Below are 19,238 nucleotides of genomic sequence, written 5' to 3' on the forward strand. Positions count from 1 at the left end.
ATTGGGGGGGATGATATGGATTGTGTGAGGGCAGGTGGGGTTAGATGGGCATATGGTCAACACACCATGGTATGGTGGGCCTAGGTGTCTATACCTGTGCTGTGCTTCTATGTTGCAATTGAGGAAGAAGTTGTGCACTGTCCGAGACCGTGTCTGACTTTAGAGAATATGGTTGGCACTGATAAAGGTCAGTGATCATGAGAGAGGATACCACTGCTGTAGTTGCGCAGGACAGTGTGCTAGGCCTGGTCAACTATGACTGCTTCAGCATTGCCCTCCTCCCCATTGAGATTTCCAATCAGAACTTGAGCATACAGAATCAGGCCACCGTGACTGTGCTGACCATCCACCACCCAGTTACACTAACCCTGCATTAATCCGTCACTGACGACGATGGCTCCGAGATTCTACCATTCACCTACATAAGGGGCAATTTACGGTGGTCAGCTAACTAACCTGGGCATTTTTGGGATGTGGGAGGAAGCTAGAGCACTTTGAAGAAACGCATGTGGTCACATGGAGAATGTGCAAAGTCCACACCCTTTACCAGTTCGAATGAAAAGACTTTGGCCTGTATGAACTGTTTCTCTCTGCCTGCCTTGTGATCAGACCTAGACACAATACTGCAAGTGTGGATTAACTGAAGTTTATACAGCTCCATCCTGAATTCCTGACGTTTATGTTCAGTGCCTTGACTACGAACGATAAAGGTACTGAGTGTCTTCAGCATTTTTCTGTCTCTGTTTCAGAAATGGGAATATTCACAGGTAATTGCAAATGGAACTGAGTTTTTTTTTAACTTGTGCATTGAGGCATTTCATTGCCTGTATTTGACAGGATCTCAAACTTACAGACATAGGCTGATGAGTGACAGGTAACATTCTGAATACACAAATGTATTAAGGAGAGCTTAACTACTTCCTTATGGCATTTTTCATGGTCGCCTTGGACGCTGCATTTACCAGGAACTTAAGGAGACTAGTCTCAATACTGGCCAGATGTGGATGTCTGCATGACGATCTGACTCCACAGTTTTCCCACATAATGATGGAATGTTCCAGCTTGTCTCCCAGAGGCATCTAGGGTGGCTTTTGAACACTGACGTCCCAGGCACCCAGGGGTGGGGTATGAGCACTGACCTACCAGTGACTTGTATGTCCCGGGGATACACAGAGCAGAAAATGTAAATGGGGAGATCAAGTGGCCTTGAAGTTTTAATGCAAGCATTTTATCAGGTGCTCCTGAAAGGAGTGTGGATGAAGACCAAAGTCTATATGTCAATGAAGGTCATCAGTAGTTAAATCTTAAATTTCAAGCATGTTCCTAACATAACAAGTGTTCGAGATGGTTGGCCAAGCTAAACATATATTACCTTTGACCACTGTCCCACTAAATGGATGAACTGACTCTATAAAATGTGCAGTATTGTGTGCAATTTTTACTGGTTTCATTACAGGAAGGATGTGGGAGCTTTGGAGAGAGTGCAGGAGACGTTCACCAGGATGTTGCCTGGATTAGATTGTATGGATTGATTGTAGGAGAGGTTGGACAAACATGGTTTTTTTTGAGTATTGGAGGCTGAGGAGAGACCTATGAAGTAATGGGAGGTATTGATGGAGCAGATGGTTAGAGTATTTTACCCAAATGGGAAATGTAAAGTGTTGGAGGGCTTGCATTTCAGGTGAGGAGGGAAAGTTTCTTTTTACACACAGTTAATTCAGCATTGTGTTCAGCACAGACTGAGGGTCTGTTCCTGTGATTACTGCTCTATGTTTCCAATGGCCTAGACAGATCCACCTTGAGTAAAGTTCCTACTTCTGGGAAGCAAGAGAAGAAAGCATTTACTGAACCAGAGCAGATAAAAGTAGGCAAATATATATACAATAATGACTAAAGTATAAAGATAACAGAAAGATACAAGTTTAATGAAAGCTTATTTGGTGTAGAGAGGTTGGGAATATAAGCAATCAGACTGGCAAAAGATGAGGCTGAATGATAAGGGACACATTTAGTATCATTCAGCAGTAGGGGGGATATATCTTCTGAAAGGAAGGAACATTTGAGGGCAGGAAAGAGGTTTGCATTAAATGCAGCAAAGGAGGGCATGATAGGGGATTAGAAAGGAAAGAAATAATTAGGAAGTTTAAGGTTAGCTACAGAATTAAACTGTGAAGGAACATAGGACAAAATGGTGAAATATTTTGTAGATTGTCAATGAGAAAGGAGGGTAATAATGAATACTGGACATGAAGGAACAGCAAATCAGTGCAGGAAGCTTTAGAGAGATGCAGGAGTATTAAATCAGTATTAGTTATACAACAAGGAAAGAGGCCTTTTAGCCCAGTTGGTCCCACTTAATCCTATCTACCTCCATTTGGTCCATATTCCTCTAAAACTTTCTTTCTTTTGTACCTGTCCAGGTGTCTTTTAATGTTCCTGCTTTAATCACTTCATCTGATAGTTCATACCATACACCGACAAATGTCGCTCCTCAGTTCCTATTAAATATCTCTCCTTAAACCTGTGGCCTCATGTTCTTGATTCCCCAGCCTTGTGTACGTTGACCCTATTTGTGCCGTCGTGATTTTATAACACCTCTAAGATCAACCCTCATTTTCCTACACTTGAAGACAGTCTCATTAATCAACTTCACTCCATAACTTAGTCCTTCGAGCCCTGGTAACATCCTCTAATCTCCTCTGTACTCTTTGCCGCTTAATACATCTTTCCTGTAGCAGGGTGACCAAAACTGAACATGGTATTCTCAATGTAGTCTCACAACATTTTATATACTTCTATACTTGTGCATGCAAACAAACTACCTTTATCAAATTTTGAAAATTCCTGTCTAATACTGTCAAAATCTGCCTTACCCAGAGCTTTAACTGGGGATGAGATCTGAAACTAGTAGAGCTGTGGCTGCTGGTTCCAAAGTGCCCCCCTACTGATCCTTGGTCACTAGTCCTGCCCCTTTCTCCAGTCCCAGTCTATATTAGGAAAGTTAAAGTTTGATCAGGTCGAATGGAAATATTTATTTAATGTTTTAGATAAATTTGGTTTTAGTGTTAATTTTAATAATTGGATTAGAATGATATATAAAAGTCCTATCACTACTGTTATTACTAATAACTGTAGATCCCCTTTTTTTAACAGGGAAAAAAGCTTTCACGGGCGACAAAACAAGGTTGTCCATTGAGCCCTTTGTTATTTAATTTAGTATTAGAACCACTTGCTGTCGCTCTCCGTGAAGCTAAAGATATTCTTGGGATTCTTGTGAATGAGACCATTCATAAGATTTCTCTGTACACTGACAACTAACTAGTTTATATTTCTAATCCCAAGGAATCTATCCCTGCCTTGCTAAAATTATTTAATGAATTTGGAGATTTTTCGGGATACAAATTAAATTTTTGCAGAAGTGAACTGTTCGCTTTAAAAGAATCTGTTTCTATATATGATAATATTCCTTTCAGAGTCACGGATTCCTTTAGATATTTAGGTGTTACAATTGCTAGAAAATATAAAGATCTTTATAAAGCTAATTTTGTTCCCTTGGTAGATTCTATGAAATATTTATTTAGTAGATGGAATCCACTTACATTTTCACTCGTTGGTCGCTTCCATGCAGTCAAAATGATGATTTTACCAAAATTTTCATATTTATTTCAGAATATCCCTGTTTTTTTGACTAAGAAGTTTTTTGATCGGATTGATTCTATTATTTCATCTTTTATTTGGAATAATAAAAGACCAAGAATTAGTAAATATCATTTACAAAATTTAAAAAAGGATGGAGGTCTTGCTTTTCCTAATTTAAGAATGTATTATTGGGCTGTTAATGTGCAATATATGTCCCTTCGGTTACAATGGATTGATAAGAATGATCGACTAATTTGGGTAGACTTGGAGCTGAAAGCTGTGAAACAGTTTTATTTAACCTCGTTATTGGGAGCTGCCTTACCTGTACAATTAGCTAAAGTTGCTCATTTAAATTTATTTCCTGTGATTAAGCATTCTTTACAAATTTGGCTCCAGTTTTGTAATTTTTTAACCTTAAAAAAATTTAAACTTTTTAGTTTAATTTATCAAAATTATTTTTTTAGGCCTTCATTGAGTGATCCAATTTTTTTTACTTTGGAAAAATAAAGACATTAATTCTTTTTTGGATTTTTTTAAAGAAGATAGACTGATGTCTTTTGAGCAATTAGTTAATAAATATTCTCTTTCATACTCACACTTTTTACAATGCCTTCAAATTAGACATTTCTCACAAAAATATTTAAGTAATTTTCGTTACATATCGGATGCTGACCTGTTAGATATTATTACGAGTATGAACCCTTTGATGAAGGGTTCCATTGGAAGAATTTATAATCTACTATTACAATGGGATAAGCGTCCTTTATTTAAGATTAAACAAGATTGGGAAAAGGAACTTAATTTGATTTTTGTGGCGGAGGACTGGATGCGGATTCTGAAGTTGGTTAACTCTTCGATCTGTGCTAGTCATTCACTGATTCAATTCAAAATTGTACACTGTTACTATTTGATGAAGGAGTGATTGTCTAAAATATTTCCTAATGTTAATAGATATTGTGATAGATGTAAAACTGAGACAGCTACATTGACACAAATGTTTTGGTCCTGTTCTATATTGGAACAGTTCTGGAAGTCAGTTTTTTCTACAATTTCTAAAGCCCTAAAAATGAATTTACAACCTAACAAATTAACTGTGCTTTTTGGAATAATTCCTCAAAATATCCGCTGTATCTCTTTGTCTGACCAACACGTTATTGCATTTGTCACATTGATAGCTAGGAGGGCCATTCTGTTGAAGTGGAAGGATGCGTCGACTCCCACTTTGTCACAGTGGTTCTCTCAAGTGATGCTCTGTCTTAGTTTGGAGAAAATTAGAAGTCGAACCTTTGAACCTATGTTTGATTTAGAGAAAAGATGGGGTTCATTTGCTTCCTATTATCATTTGAGTTAATTGATAGATTTCCTTCACGATCTAATTGTAAATTCGTGCATATTTTTTTTGCTGGCGGTTTGATGTTTATCTTTTTTAGAAGCTTTTTGTATGACGCATGGCTCTGGGGTTGAACACCCAATGGGTTTTTTTTCACGTTCTTTTCCTTTAGTAGGGTTCCTTTTTTTTGTTACAAAAAAGTTTTCAATCTTTTAATATGAATGTCTTTTTTTTCTTTGAGGCACTGTAAGTGATGTTTACTTTGATGTATTCTTGCTAATTTTGGATTGATAATAAAAAGATTTGAAAAGAAAAAGAAAGGAAAGTTAAAATCCCATACTATATCAGCCCTATTATTCTTGCACCTTTCTGCACCTTCCTTCATAATCGGTTCCTCTAATTCCCATTGTACAATAAGCCACCTAATAGTCAATCAGAAGAAGGTGTCCACTCCTTTCTTTCTCAACTCCACCCATAAACAGGTTGATAGGGTTGGTAAGAAGGTGTGTGGCGTGTTGGCTTCATTAGTCAGGGGATCGAGTTCAAGAACCACGAGTAATGTTGTAACTCTTTAAAACTCTGGTTAGACCACACTTGGAGTATTGTGTTCAATTCTGGTCATCTCATTATAGGAAGGATGTGGAAGTGCTAGAGAGGGTGCAGAGGAGATTTACCAGGATGCTGCCTGGATTAGAGAGCATGTCTTATGAGGATTGGTTGAACGAGCTGGGGCTTTTCTCTTTGGAGCGAAGAAGGATGAAAGGGAACTTGATAGAGGTGTATATAATGAAAAGAGGTATGATCGAGTGGATACCGGAGACATTTCCCCAGGTGGGAATGGCCAGTACAAGGGGGCATAATGGTATGATGAATGGAGGAAAGTAAAAGATGTTGTCAGAGTTAAGTTTTTTTTAAACACAGTGGCAGGTGTGTGGAGTGAACTGCCTGGGTTGGTGGTACAGGCAGATACATTAGGGGCATTTAAGAAACTCTTAGATAGGCACGTGGATGATTTAAAAAAGAATGGAGGGTTAAGGATTAGATTGATCTTAGAGTTGGTTAAAGGGTTGGCACAAAATTGTGGGCCAAAAGACCTGTACTGTGTTGTAGTGTTCTATGTCCCTCTACATGTAATAATACATTAGATCTTAAAAGCATTCTTTGCATCTCCAGGACCTGACACAAACCCTATGGGTAGCGTGTAGAAACAGCTGGGACCCTAGCAGAGATATTTAAAACATCCTTAGTGACAGGAGAGGTACCAGAGGATTGAATGATAGCCAGTGTTTTTCCGTTGTTTGAAGAAGACTCTAAATAGAAACCAGGGAATTATAGGTTGTTTAGTCTGACATCAGTTGTGGGAAAGTTATTAGAATGTATTCTGATGGACAGGCTGTATAAGTATTTGGATAGATGTGGACTAACACAGTGGTCAGCATGGCTTCATGCGTGATAGTTCATGTCTAACCAATCTTGAGGAGTTTTTTGAGGAAGTTACAAGGCAAGTGGATGAAGGCAAGGCAGTGGATGTTATCTATGTGGACTTTAGTAAGGCATTTGACAAGGTTCCACGTGGGAGGCTGGTCAAGAAGGTTCAGTTGCTCAGTATTCAGGATGAGGTAGTAAATTGGATGAGACATTGGTTTTGTGGGAGAAGCCAGAGAGTGATAGTAGAGGATTGCCTCTCTAACTGGAGGCCTGTGATAGTGGTGTGCTGCAAAGATTGGTGCTGGGTCCTTTGTTGTTTATCATCCAGATCGTTGATATAGATAACAATGTGGTTTACTGGATCAGCAAATTTGCAGATGATGCCAAGATTGGGATGTAGTGGACAGCAAGGAAGGCTATCACGGCCTGCAGAAGGTTTTGCATCAGCTGGAAAATGGCAGGTGGAATTTAATGCAGCAAGTTTGAGGTTTTGCACTTCGGCAGGACCAACCAGGGGAGGTCTTACATAGTGAACGATAGGACACTGAGCAGTGTGGTAGCACAAAAGGATCCAGGAATACTGGTCTATAATTTGTTGAAAGTGGTGTCACAGGTAGATAGAGTCATAAAGAATGGTTTTGGCGCATTGGTCTTCATAAATCAATGTATTGAGTACAGAAGGTGGGGTGTTATGAAGTTGTTTAAGACATTGATGAGACCTAATTTGGAATACTGGCATGCAGTTACGGTCACCTACCTACAGGAAAGGTGTAAACAAAGTTGAGTGCAGAGAAAATTTACAAGGACGTTCCCAAACCTGATTTATAAGGAAAGATTGAGTAGATTAGGACTATTCTTTAGAACCAAGAAGATAGAGGGGAGATTTGACAGAGGTATACAAAATTATGAGGGGTATAGATAGGGTAAATGCAAGCAGGCTTCCGCTGAGGTGTGGTGGGACTACAACCAGAGGTCATGGGTTAAGGGTGAAAGGTGAACAGTGCTGCTACAGCATCACTGGAATACAGAGAAAAAACAATGATCAGATGTGCCGGCTCATGTCAGTGGTCTGTAAATTGTTGAAAAGAAGGTGCATTGAAAAGTGTGCTTGTGTGCTGTAACACGGGAACAGGCCTTTCACCAGCACTGTTGTGCCAAATTAATTAAATTGATATTCAAATAAATGCCCTCTAAGCTGATCCTTTCTGCTGACACAATGCCCATATCCTTCCATTTTGTGTACATTCATGTGTCTAAGAATCCCTTGAGCACCCCCCCCCCCATTGTATCTGCACCCCAGGCAGCACATTGCCGCAGTACTACAGTGCAACACATTAAAAATACTGTGACAATAAGAAATACTTGAAAAGTATAAATAGTGCAAAAAGAGCAAAGTAGTTAAAGTAGTGTTTATAGACAGTTCAGAAATCTGATAGTGGAGGGGAAGAAGCTGTTCCTAAACATTGCATGTGAGTCTTCAGGCTCCTGTACCTTCTCTGTGATGGTAGTAATGGGAAGAGGGGATGTCCTGGATGGTGAGAGTCCTTAATGATGGATGCTGCTTTCTTGAGGTATCACCTTTTGCAAATGTTCTTGGTGGGGTGGTTAGTGCCCACGGTGGAGGCCGTACATGTAAAATATATACCTCAATCAGATCTCCCCTCAGCCTCTGCGATTCCAGTGAAAACACGTTAGGTATGCCCAACCTCTCCTGAGGTAGGTTCTGAGATAAGGATTCCATCTATGGTATTGGGGGAACTTCTGTTGTGGAGTCTGGAGGTCTGTGCTTTCAGGGTTTGTATTTTCTGATGGGAGAAGAGAGAATATTCAGAGTGGGTGGGGTCTAAGTTCAAAGTAAATTTATTATCAAAGTACGTGTATGCCACCATACACTTTCTTGCAGGCATACTCAGTAAATCCTTGAACCACAATAGAATCAATGAAAGAGCACACCCAACAGGACAAACAACCAATGTGCAAAATACAACAAACTGCAAATACAAAACAGAGAACAAATATAAATAAGCAATGAATATCAAGAGCATGAGATGAAGAGTCCTTGAAAGTTAGACCATAAGTTGTGGGAACAGTTCAATGATGCAGTAAGTGAAGTTATCCCCACTGATTCGCTGAGGTGTACACGGAGTGTACAGAGAAGTGTAGGCAGAGCGCTGGAGGGGAGGCTCGTTTCTGTCGTGCTGAGCTGTGTCTACAAGTCTGAAATTTTTTTGCAGTCATGGGCAGAGCCATACCAAGCTGCCGTGCATCCAGATAGTCACAAAACACAATACAGCACAGAAACAGGCCCTTTGGCCCATCTAGCCCGTGCTGAGCTGTTATTCTGCATAGTCCCATCAACCTGCATCTGGACCAGAGCCCTCCATATCCCTTCCATCCATGTAATAATGCTGCAATTGAACCCACATCCTTCACTTCCACTGGTAGCTCATCCCACACTCTTAGCACCCTCTGAGTGAAGAAGACCCTCTCACGTTCCCCTTAAATATTTCACCTTCCACCCTTACTCTCTGACCTCTAGGTCTCATCTCACCCAAGCTCAAAGCCTGCTTACATTTCCCCTATCTAGCCCTCATTATTTTGTATACCTGGATAGAAATTCCTCATTCTCCTACACTATAAAGTCCTATCCTTTTCAACTTGTCCCTTTAACTCATGCTCTCAAGTCCTGTGTGAATAGGATGCTTTCATGGATAAAAGCTGGGGGTAAACTTTAATGGCACATGCCACATTTCGTTGATGCACTTTCTTGGTGATGTCTAGGCCAGCATTCAGACAGACACAGGTTCACTGTGGATAGTTAGCGTAGATTTGTTAGGGATGTTTTGTGCAATAAACATTACATTTCTTGGAAAGTTATTGAATGTGGAAATGAAGATAACTATACGCTGGATATTTTTGCAAACTTCCACATAACATAGAACATTACAACTTAGTACAGGCCCTTTGGCTGATATGTCAACCTTTTAATCCACTCAAAGATCAATCTAACCTTCCTCTCTTGCATAGTCCTCCATTTTTTTAAATCATCCATATGCCTATCTAGCAGTCTCTTAAATGCCCCTAATGTATCTGCCTCTCCCACCATAGGTGTTCCATGCACCCACCACTCTCTGTACAAACCCCATTTCCAGAAAACAAAAATCTGTGATATGTTAATTCACGTGAACCTTTATTTAACTGACAAAAGTACAAAAAAGATTTTCAATAGTTTTACTGACCAACTTAATTGTATTTTGTAAATCTACACAAATTTAGAATTTAGATTTAGATTTTTGTTTTTATTGCATTTTGGAAAATATCCCAACTTTTCTGGAAATGGAGTTTGTAGATAAAACCTACCTCTGGCATCCCCACCCCCCATACTTTCCTCCAATCTCCTGGAGATTGGAACCTACCTCTGGCATCCCCACCCCCCATACTTTCCTCCAATCACCTGGAAACTATGCCATCTTGAATTAGCCATCTCAGCTCTGGGAAAAGGTCTCCAGCTATCCACTCGATCTATGCCTTTTATCATGTTGTATTCCTCTGGCAAGTCACCTTCATCCTCCTTCATGCCAAAGAGAAAAGCCCTAGCCTGTTAAACTTATTGTCATAAATCTCCTCTGCACCCACATCCTTTCCATAATGAGGTGACCAGAACTGAACACAATAATCCAAGAGTGGTCTAACCAGAGTTCTATAGCACTGCAACATTTCCTCACAGATCTTGAACTCAGTCCCCAACTAATGAAGGCTAACACACTATATACCTTCTTAACCACCCTATTAACTTGGACAGCATCTGTGAGGGATCTATGGACTTGGACTTCAAGATCCCTTTGTTCCTCCAACCTGCTAAGAATCCTGAAATTATCTCTGTATTCTACCTTCACTTTTGACCTTCCAGAAAATCACTTCACACTTTTCTGGATTGAACTCCATCTGCCACTTTTCAGCCCAGTTCTGCATCCTGTCAGTATCCTGTTGTAACCTACTGCAACCTTCTACACTTTCTTCACCAATCTTCGTGTTACACCAGGGCCTGGGGAGATTCTTCACCAATCTTCGTGTCATCTGTACCACGTTGTAACCTACTTTTCAAATTGAGTCTAAGCATCTATGTTCAATCATTCGTCGTCACAATCATGTCACTCCAGATTGCCCCAAATTATACTCACATCAGACTAAATCTGCACCTGTGTGATCCCATTGCTGTACACAGTGCTCTGGTCTGAATGGATCAAGGGTGCTGGAGATGGCTTGATACAGAGCCTACATCCTGCACCTCTGTTGACAAAGTCACAATCTCTTCTGGTTCTGTTCCAGAGACAGCCATTGTAACTCTGATCAGCTTTGGAAGCATGGGCTGTGGAGGTCAGTGGGGGTTTTGTGTAGTAAAGTGTTTTGGAGAATTGGAAGTTAGAGGCTCCAAGGTGGAATGGTTGAGGAGGTCAAAAGTTTGGAGCATGGAACTAGGGTGATAGGGTAGAGGTTGTTGGGCACCGGGAAGTTCAGAGGAAGGAGGTGTCTTAGGGCTCATGTTAGTATGGAAGAAGCGGAAAGACTATGTTGTGACTTTCAAAGGAAAGGGTTTGGGTCAGCAATTTGTTAGGTTGTGCAGTGAGTTTGAGATCAGAACATGATGGATGCCACAAAGGGAATATTTAGTATTGTGAGTCTGGTATCAGGATTACTATGTGAAAGAATTTAGGTAGCAGTGAAAATCTTGAGACCATAAGATTTAGGAGCAGAATTAGGTCATTTGGCCCGTTGAGAATGCTCTGCCATTTCATCATGGCTGATCCAGTTTTCCTCTTAGCCCCAATCTCTTCTGTTCTCCCCATATCCCTTCATGCCCTGACCAATCAAGAATCTATCAACCTCTACCTTAAATATACATAGGGACTTGGCCATTCACCACTCTTGGTGTTCTGTGCTCAGTGTCAGATGTGGGAAGTCTGGGAGACTCTCAGCCGCCTGGATGGCCACATCTGCGCCAAGTGTGTTGAGCTGCAGCTCCTTAGGGACTGTGTTAGGGAACTGGAAATGCAGTTGGATGACCTTCGTCTGGTCAAGGAAAGTGAGGAGGTGGTAGATAGGAGCTATAGGCAGACAGTCACACCGGGGCCTGGGGAGACAGACAAATGGGTAACAATTAGGAGAGGGAAGGTCAGGAATCAGAGGCTTGAGAGATCCTGTGGCTGTACCCTTTCACAATAAGTACTCTTGCTTGAGTTCTGTTGGAGGGGATGGCCTACCTGGATGAAACAACAGTTGCTGCACCTCTGGCACAGAGTCTGGCCCTGTGGCTCAGAAGGGTAGAGAAAGGAAAAGGATGGCAGCATGATAGGGGACTCTGTAGTTAGGGGGTCAGACAAGCAATTCTGTGGACACAGGAAAGAAGCATAGATGGTAGTTTGCCTCCCAGGTGCCAGGGTCAGGGATGTTTCTGATCGCATTCACGATATCTTGAAGTGGGAAGGAGAACAGCCAGAGGTCGTGGTACATATTTGTACCAATGACATAGGCAGGAAAAGGGAGGAGGTCCTGAAAGCAGACTACAGGGAGTTAGGGAGGAAGTTGAGAAGCAGGACCACAAAGGTAGTCATCTCGGGATTACTGCCTGTGCCACGTGACAGTGAATATAGGAATAGAGTGAGGTGGAGGATAAATGCGTGGCTGAGGGATTGGAGCAGGGGGAGGGGATTCAGATTTCTGTGTCATTGGGACCATTTTTGGGGCAAGAGTGACCTGTAATCCCAGGGGGACCAATATCCTGGCTGGGAGGTTTGCAAAGGCTATCGGGGAGAGTTTAAACTAGGATTGCTAGAGGTGGGAACCAAACTGAAGAAACGGAGGAAGAGGCGGTTGGCTTACAGATAGAGAAAGCTTGGAGACAGTGCGGGAGGGAGGATAGGCAGGTGATAGAGAAGGGACACACTCAGACTGATGGTTTGAGATGTGTCTATTTTAATGCACGGAGTATCATGAACAAAGCGGATGAGCTTAGAGGGTGGATCAGTACTTGGAGCTATGATGTTGTAACCATTTCAGAGACTTGGATGACCAGGGGCAGGAATGGTTACTTCGAGTGCCAGGCTTTAGGTGTCAGAAAGGACAGGGAGGGAGGCAAAAGAGGTGGGGGGCGTGGCACTGTTGATCAGAGATAGTGTCACGGTTGCAGAAAAGGAGGAAGACATGGAGCGATTGTCTACAAAGTCTCTGTGGGTGCAAGTTAAGAACAGGAAGGGGTCAGTAACTCTACTGGGTGTTTTTTATAGACCACCCAATAGTAACAGGGACATCGAGGAGCAGATAGGGAGACAGATTCTGGAAAGCTGTAATAATAACAGGGTTGTCATGGTGGGAGATTTTAATTTCCCAAATATCGATTGGCATCTCCCTAGAGCATGGGGTTTAGATGGGGTGGAGTTTGTTAGGTGTGTTCAGGAAGGTTTCTTGACACAATATGTAGATAGGCCTACAAAAGGAGAGGCTGTACTTGATCTGGTATTGGGAAATGAACCTGGTCAGGTGTCAGATCTCTCAGTGGGAAAGCATTTTGAAGATGCTGATCACAATTCTATCTCCTTTACCATCGCATTGGAGAGGGATAGGAACAGACAAGTTAGGAAAGCATTTAATTGGAGTAAGGGGAAATATGAGGCTATCAGGCAGGAACTTGGAAGTGTAAATTGGAAACAGATGTTCTCAGGGAAATGTGTGGAAGAAATATGGCAAATATTCAGCGGATATTTGTGTGGAGTTCTGCATAGGTACATTCCATTGAGACGGAAAGGATGGTAGGGTACAGGAACCGTGGTGTACCAAGGCTGTTGTAAATCTAGTCAAGAAAAAAAGAAGAGCTTACAAAAGGTTCAAAAAACTAGGTAATGATAGAGATCTAGAAGATTATAAGGCTAGCAGGAAGGAGCTTAAGAAAGAAATTAGGAGAGCCAGAATGGGCCATGAAAACCCCAAGGCATTCTACAAGTATGGGAAGAATAAGAGGATAAGACGTGAGAAAATAGGACCAATCAAGTGTGACAGTGGGAAAGTGTGTATGGAACTGGAGGAGATTGCAGAGGTACTTAATGAGTACTTTGCTTCAGTATTCACTACAGAAAAGAATTCTGGTGATTGTAGGAATGACTTGCAGCAGACTGAAAAGCTTGAACATGTAGATATTGAGAAAGAGGATGTGCTGGAGTTTTTGGAAAGCATCAGGTTGGATAAGTCACCGGGAGCAGACGGGATGTACCCCAGGCTACTGTGGGAGGCGAGGGAGGAGATTGCTGAGCCTCTGGTGGTGATCTTTGCATCATCAATGGGGATGGGGGAGGTTCTGGAGGATTGGAGGGTTGCAGATGTTGTTCCATTATTCAAGAAAGGGAGTAGAAATAGCCCAGGAAATTATTGACCAGTGAGTCTTACTTCAGTGGTTGGTAAGTTGATGGAGAAGATCCTGAGAGGCAGGATTTATGAAACATTTGGAGAGGTATAATATGATTAGGAAAGTCAGCATGGCTTTGTCAAGGGCAGGTCATGCCTTACAAGCCTGATTGAATTTTTTGAGGGTGTGACTAAACACATTGATGAAGGTAGAGCAGTAGATGAAGTGTACATGGATTTCAGCAAGGCATTTGACAAGGTACCCCATGCAAGGCTTATTGAGAAAGTAAGGAGGCATGGGATCCAAGGGGACATTACTTTGTGGATCCAGAACTGGCTTTCCTATGGAAGGCAGAGAGTGGTTGTAGACAGGTCATATTCTGCATGGAGGTCAGTGACCAGTGGCTCAGGGATCTGTTCTGAGATCTCTACTCTTTGTGAGTTTTATAAATGACCTGGATGAAGAAGTGGAGGAATGAGTTAGTAAGTTTGCTGATGACACAAAGGTAGGAGGTGTTGTGGATAGTGTGGAGGGCTGTCAGAGGTTATAGCAGGACATTGATAGGATACAAAACTAGGCTGAGAAGTGGCAGGTGGAGTTCAACCCAGATAAGTGTGAGGTGCTTCATTTGGTAGGTCAAATATGTTGGCAGAATATAGTAATGGTAAGACTCTTGGCAGTGTGGAGGGTCAGAGGGATCTTGGGGTCTGAGTCCATAGGACTCTCAAAGCTGCTGTGCAGGTTGACTCCATGGTTAAAAAAGCATATGGTGCATTGGCCTTCATCAATCCTGGGATTGAGTTTAGGAGTCAAGAGGTAATGTTACAGCTATATAGGATCCTGGTCAGACCCCACTTGGAGTACTGTGCTCAGTTTTGGTCGCCTCACTATAGAAAGTATACGGAAACCATAGAAAGGGTGCAGAGGAGATTTACAAGGATGTTGCCTGGATTGGGGAGCATGCCTTAAGAGAATAGGTTGAATGAACTCGGCCTTTTCTCCTTGGAGCGACGGAGAATGAGAGGTGACCTGATAGAGGTGTTTCAGGTGATGAGAGGCATTGATCGTGTGTATAGTCAGAGGCCTTTTCCCAGAGCTGAAATGGCTAGCACGAGAGGGCACAGTTTTAAGATACTTGGAAGTAGGTACAGAGGAGATGTCAGGGGCAAGTTTTTTTTACGCAGAATGGTGAGTGCGTGGAATGGGCTGCCGGCGACGGTGATGGAGGCGGATATGATAGGGTCTTTTAAGAGACTCCTGGATAGGTACATGGAGCTCAGAAAAATAGAGGGTTGTGGGTAACCCTATGTAATTTCTAAGGCAAGGACCTGTTTGGCACAGCTTTGTGGGCCAAAGAGCGTGTATTGTGCTCTAGGTTTTCTATGTTTCTGTGTTTCTCTGGCTAAAGACATTCCTCCTCATCACCGTTCTAAAAGCACGTCCCTCTATTCTAAAGCTGTGTCCTCTGGTCTTAGACTCTCCCACCACAGGAAACCTTTCACCATTCAATAGGTTTCAGTGAGGTCACCCCTCATTCTTCTGAATTCCACTGAATACAGGCCCAGAGTCGTCAATGCCCTTCATTTGATAAGCCATTCAATCCTGGTATCATTTTCAGGAACCTTCTTTGAACCCTCTCCAGTTTCAGCACATCCTTTCTAAGGAGCCCAAAATTGCTCATAATACTCCCAAGTGAGCCCTCACCAGTGCTTTATAAAGTCTCAACATTACTTCCTTGCTTTTGTATTCTACTCTACTTGAATTAATGCTAATGTCACATTTGCCTTCCTCAACACAGACTTAACCTTTAGGGAATCATACCCAAGGACTCCCCAAGTCCCTTTGTGCCACAGTAGTCAAACCAAACTGCATGACCATACACTTCCTGACATTGTAGTCCATCTGCCATTTCTTTGCATTCTCCAAGTCCTTGCTGTAGCCTTGCTACTTCCTCAAACCTCTACTTATCTTCATATCATCTGCAAACTTTGCAACAAAGCCATCAATTCCATCAACCAAATAACACACACAAAATGCTGGTGGAACACAGTAGGCCAGGCAGCATCTATAAGGAGAAGCGCTGTTGACGTTTCGGGCCGAGACCCTTCATCAGGACGCATCAACCAAATTATGTCTTGGGTGGTATGAGGTCAAGGATTAGGAGGGAACTGTGGAAGTGACAAATTTCAGAAGTCAGTCCATGGGATTGGGGAGATTGAGAATTCAGATGTGTGTGAGCAGTTGAGTGATCAGATCAGAAGTTGGTGGGTGAGGACTTAAAAGATTTGGAGATGAGTCAGGGTCGGAACAAGTTGCCATTGGGAGATCATATGGTCAATAACTGGAGGGTGTATTGGGACATTGGACCAGGATTATATTATTGGAAGAGCTGGGAGATGGTGACGGTGCTGAGTAATGTCAGGTGAGAATATCAGTGTTTGTGAAGGGAGCATCAAGGGTTGTGTGATGGACTTGTTTATTACAAGTGTTTTGATCTCAACAGGTAGATGTCAGGACAACGGCTTTGGCCTTTGCAATCACAGACTCAGAGTTATCAGATGAGGAAGCTTCGATTCTGGAGAGTGGAGGATTCACAGTGTCTCGAGGAACAACTCCACAACTTTCAGATGTGTCTGAAGGTAAGGCAAATGTCCAAAGTTGGAGTATAGAAATCTTGCACAGCCCGGCACATTTGTCCCACTGAGCTCTCCAGTTATCCCATTCGCTCTGCCATGCCCTTAAAATCCTACCTGACAGAATTTATTTGCTTGGCTTTTGAAAAGCTCTGCTGCTCGACCATTCAGCAGCATTCACCATGCATCTTGCCTTCCCCCACTAGTAAATTGCGAAATAAGAACAAGTTTGCAGGGCTCTGGGCCAGAGTGAGATGGGTATTAACAGCTCCTGGGCAGAATGGTCTCGTTAGGCACCCGGATGGCTCTGATTCTAATCCTGTGCTTTCAGATCTGGAGCGGCAGAGTGTGCATAGTGAACCCGAGGAAGCTTTTGCCAGGGATCTGCCGGAGTTTCCCTCCGTGGAAGAGCTGTCAACTGACGGGAGCCCGTCCCACATCGTGCCCCGTCTCACCTCCCAGACTGACAACAGCACTCGAGACTCTCAGTTCTTCACCGAGACCCTGACCTCCCCTCTGCACTTTGTAAACTCCCATTTTAATGGGAATGAGGCTGCAAGCAATCAAGCAAAGACTGATCAAGCTCTCAGCTCATCCCTACAGAGTTTCAGCGAGGAGCTGGTAGCCTCTGCAATCACTACTGTGGTTCGGAACACACTATCCTCCCTTCTTTCCAGCCCTCTGACAGACAACCACACAGAAAGCTTGGGCTTCCTGCCTGCAGAGATAGATCAGAACTTCCAGACACCATCGGAGCTGGGACTGGGTGAGGTGGAACCTCCGCAGGAGGAGGGGGATGATTTTGAGCTGCTCGATCAGGGGGAGCTGGAGCAGATGGACACGGAGCTTGGTCTCACTCAGCAGCTCAGGGAATCGGGTACTTCGCAGGGTGCAGCACCTGAGGCGCAGGAGGAGAGCTAGTGTCGGCGTAGGTCCACAGACCAGATCGGTGAGAGAGACCAACCTTGGTCCTCAGCATGTGGTACCAGTCCGTCACTGTATGGTATCAGCCCCTCAACTTTGCTCTCCTTCCCCTGCTCTGTGGCACTGGTCCAGTGATCCCTCAGACCGTGGCCCCAGTCCTCCCAGCATGTGGTACTACTTCCTAACCGCCCCTGCTCCCCCTCCTTGTGGCACTTACCTCTGTGGCTTCAGTCTGTCAGTTTGTGGCAAGTCTCTCACCCTGTCTGTGCTGGAACCCCACTGTCTCTCTGTGCTGGTACCTTAGTCCCGTTCTGCGCTGGGAAACCCAGTGCCCCCGTGTTTGGCCCTGGACCTCAGTCACTGCACATTGGGACGCCCCCCCCCCCCCCACCTCAGCCTTTCTGTAATGTACCAATGCTGTTGCCCGTGTGGCATCAGTACACCTCTGGCCCCTCAGTTACCAACCCCAATCCCTGTGAGCAACCCTGGCATCCCTCTTCAGTGTAGGTTTGTTTACCCCATTGGACCTACCTTGTTCTCCAGGAGCAGAGCAAATTCAAAAGGTTGTGAAGGACCAGGGTGTTTGCAGTTCATTGACTACTTGGCTGTCGTGGCAGCTGAACCAGCCTAAGCCTAGTCCCTGGCCTGTGATCCTTCTGTGGTTCCACAACCAAAGGCTGGTTATGGACTCATTTCTCCAGGAGTTAATGGAGAATCTACTGCCCTGATTCCTGTCAGCTATGGTTTCCAGTATACACTGACAGGACTTAAGGGGAAGACTTGTAAATGTTTTCTAGCATAAATGTTGGGGGCATGCTTGGATCCCTCCCTAAACCTGGGACCAGAATAGTGATCATAAACACAGGTTTGGGTTGGGACTCACATTTCAGAGCATTGGTAATTTAGGATCTAGTGTGGGAGATTGAGAATTGTCAGGAGACAGGGATTGTGAATTCAGGACCTAGGATGGACATTGAGAATTCTGCGGTAGGAGATGGGGGAGCAGAAAATAGGGGTTGGAAGGTTGGGATCAGGCATTCAGGGGCCCAGGCAGCAATCAAGAGTCAGCAAAGGGATTAGGAATTCTAAATTCCAGTAATTAGGGAACCTGAAATCTCGATCTTAGGAATGTGAATTGTCCCTTGGTAGATCCTAACTCACTATATGCTGATAGAGAAGACTTGGCGTAGGCCAAAAGGCCTGTTTCTGTGCTGTAGTACTCTGGCTAGGATCTAGTCTCATCTGTGATTCCGATGCGTGAGCCCCTCTGTGGATCTCCACTGGCCAGGATTGAGTTTCATCACCCCAGTTTAACGGTTTTATTTCAATATTCTTGTGAAATTGCTTTCAGTGGCACTTTGAACCATTATTTCGTGTGCAGTCATGTTTACATTGAGGCGAGTGATCAGTAGGTACACCTTAAGCACTTTGTCTTTCCCTGTCTGTTGGGGCAGGGGAAGGTGAATTAGAGATCAGTGTGATGTCTGACGGTCACTGGTAAGATTTCTTGTGAGATATTGAAAAGATGATGCTGGAACTGGCCTAACAGTGAGACACCCATTTTAATAAATAACGTTCAGGCCCTGGAACACAGTTTACATTAGAACCCAGTCATTAAATTAAATGTATTTATTTATCTAATCAACTAGGCAATACAGGTAAACTGGTTAGAGCCCAGCTTCTACCTGCTTAATACTGAACATAATCTGCTCTGTCAATATACAAGCATTTTTCTACTTAAATGTAGTAAAAAATGTGTTTGTAAACAAATAGCACGGCTCAGAATTTCCTTTTTCGATGCAAAAGAAACAAGAACATATTTGCTTCGGGGGGGGGGGGTTGAAGGCAAGCAGAAATCTTTGGGGGGGGGCACAGACTATTTCCACAG

General features: G+C 43.2%; 1 protein-coding gene across 1 annotated transcript in view; it reads left to right on the forward strand.

Annotated features, from left to right (window-relative positions):
* retreg2 (reticulophagy regulator family member 2) overlaps positions 1–18,939 on the forward strand; it is a 35,203-nt gene extending 16,264 nt beyond the window's left edge. Inside the window, exons 8-9 of the mRNA XM_073046342.1 lie at positions 16,297–16,432; positions 16,758–18,939. Of these exons, the coding sequence (XP_072902443.1) occupies positions 16,297–16,432; positions 16,758–17,347 (726 nt within the window). The 3' untranslated portion in view covers positions 17,348–18,939. The remainder of the gene's footprint in view (positions 1–16,296; positions 16,433–16,757) is intronic.
* Positions 18,940–19,238: the final 299 nt, after the last annotated feature.

The sequence above is a fragment of the Hemitrygon akajei genome, chromosome 5, assembly GCF_048418815.1.
Source record: "Hemitrygon akajei chromosome 5, sHemAka1.3, whole genome shotgun sequence".
Taxonomy (NCBI): Eukaryota; Metazoa; Chordata; class Chondrichthyes; order Myliobatiformes; family Dasyatidae; genus Hemitrygon; species Hemitrygon akajei.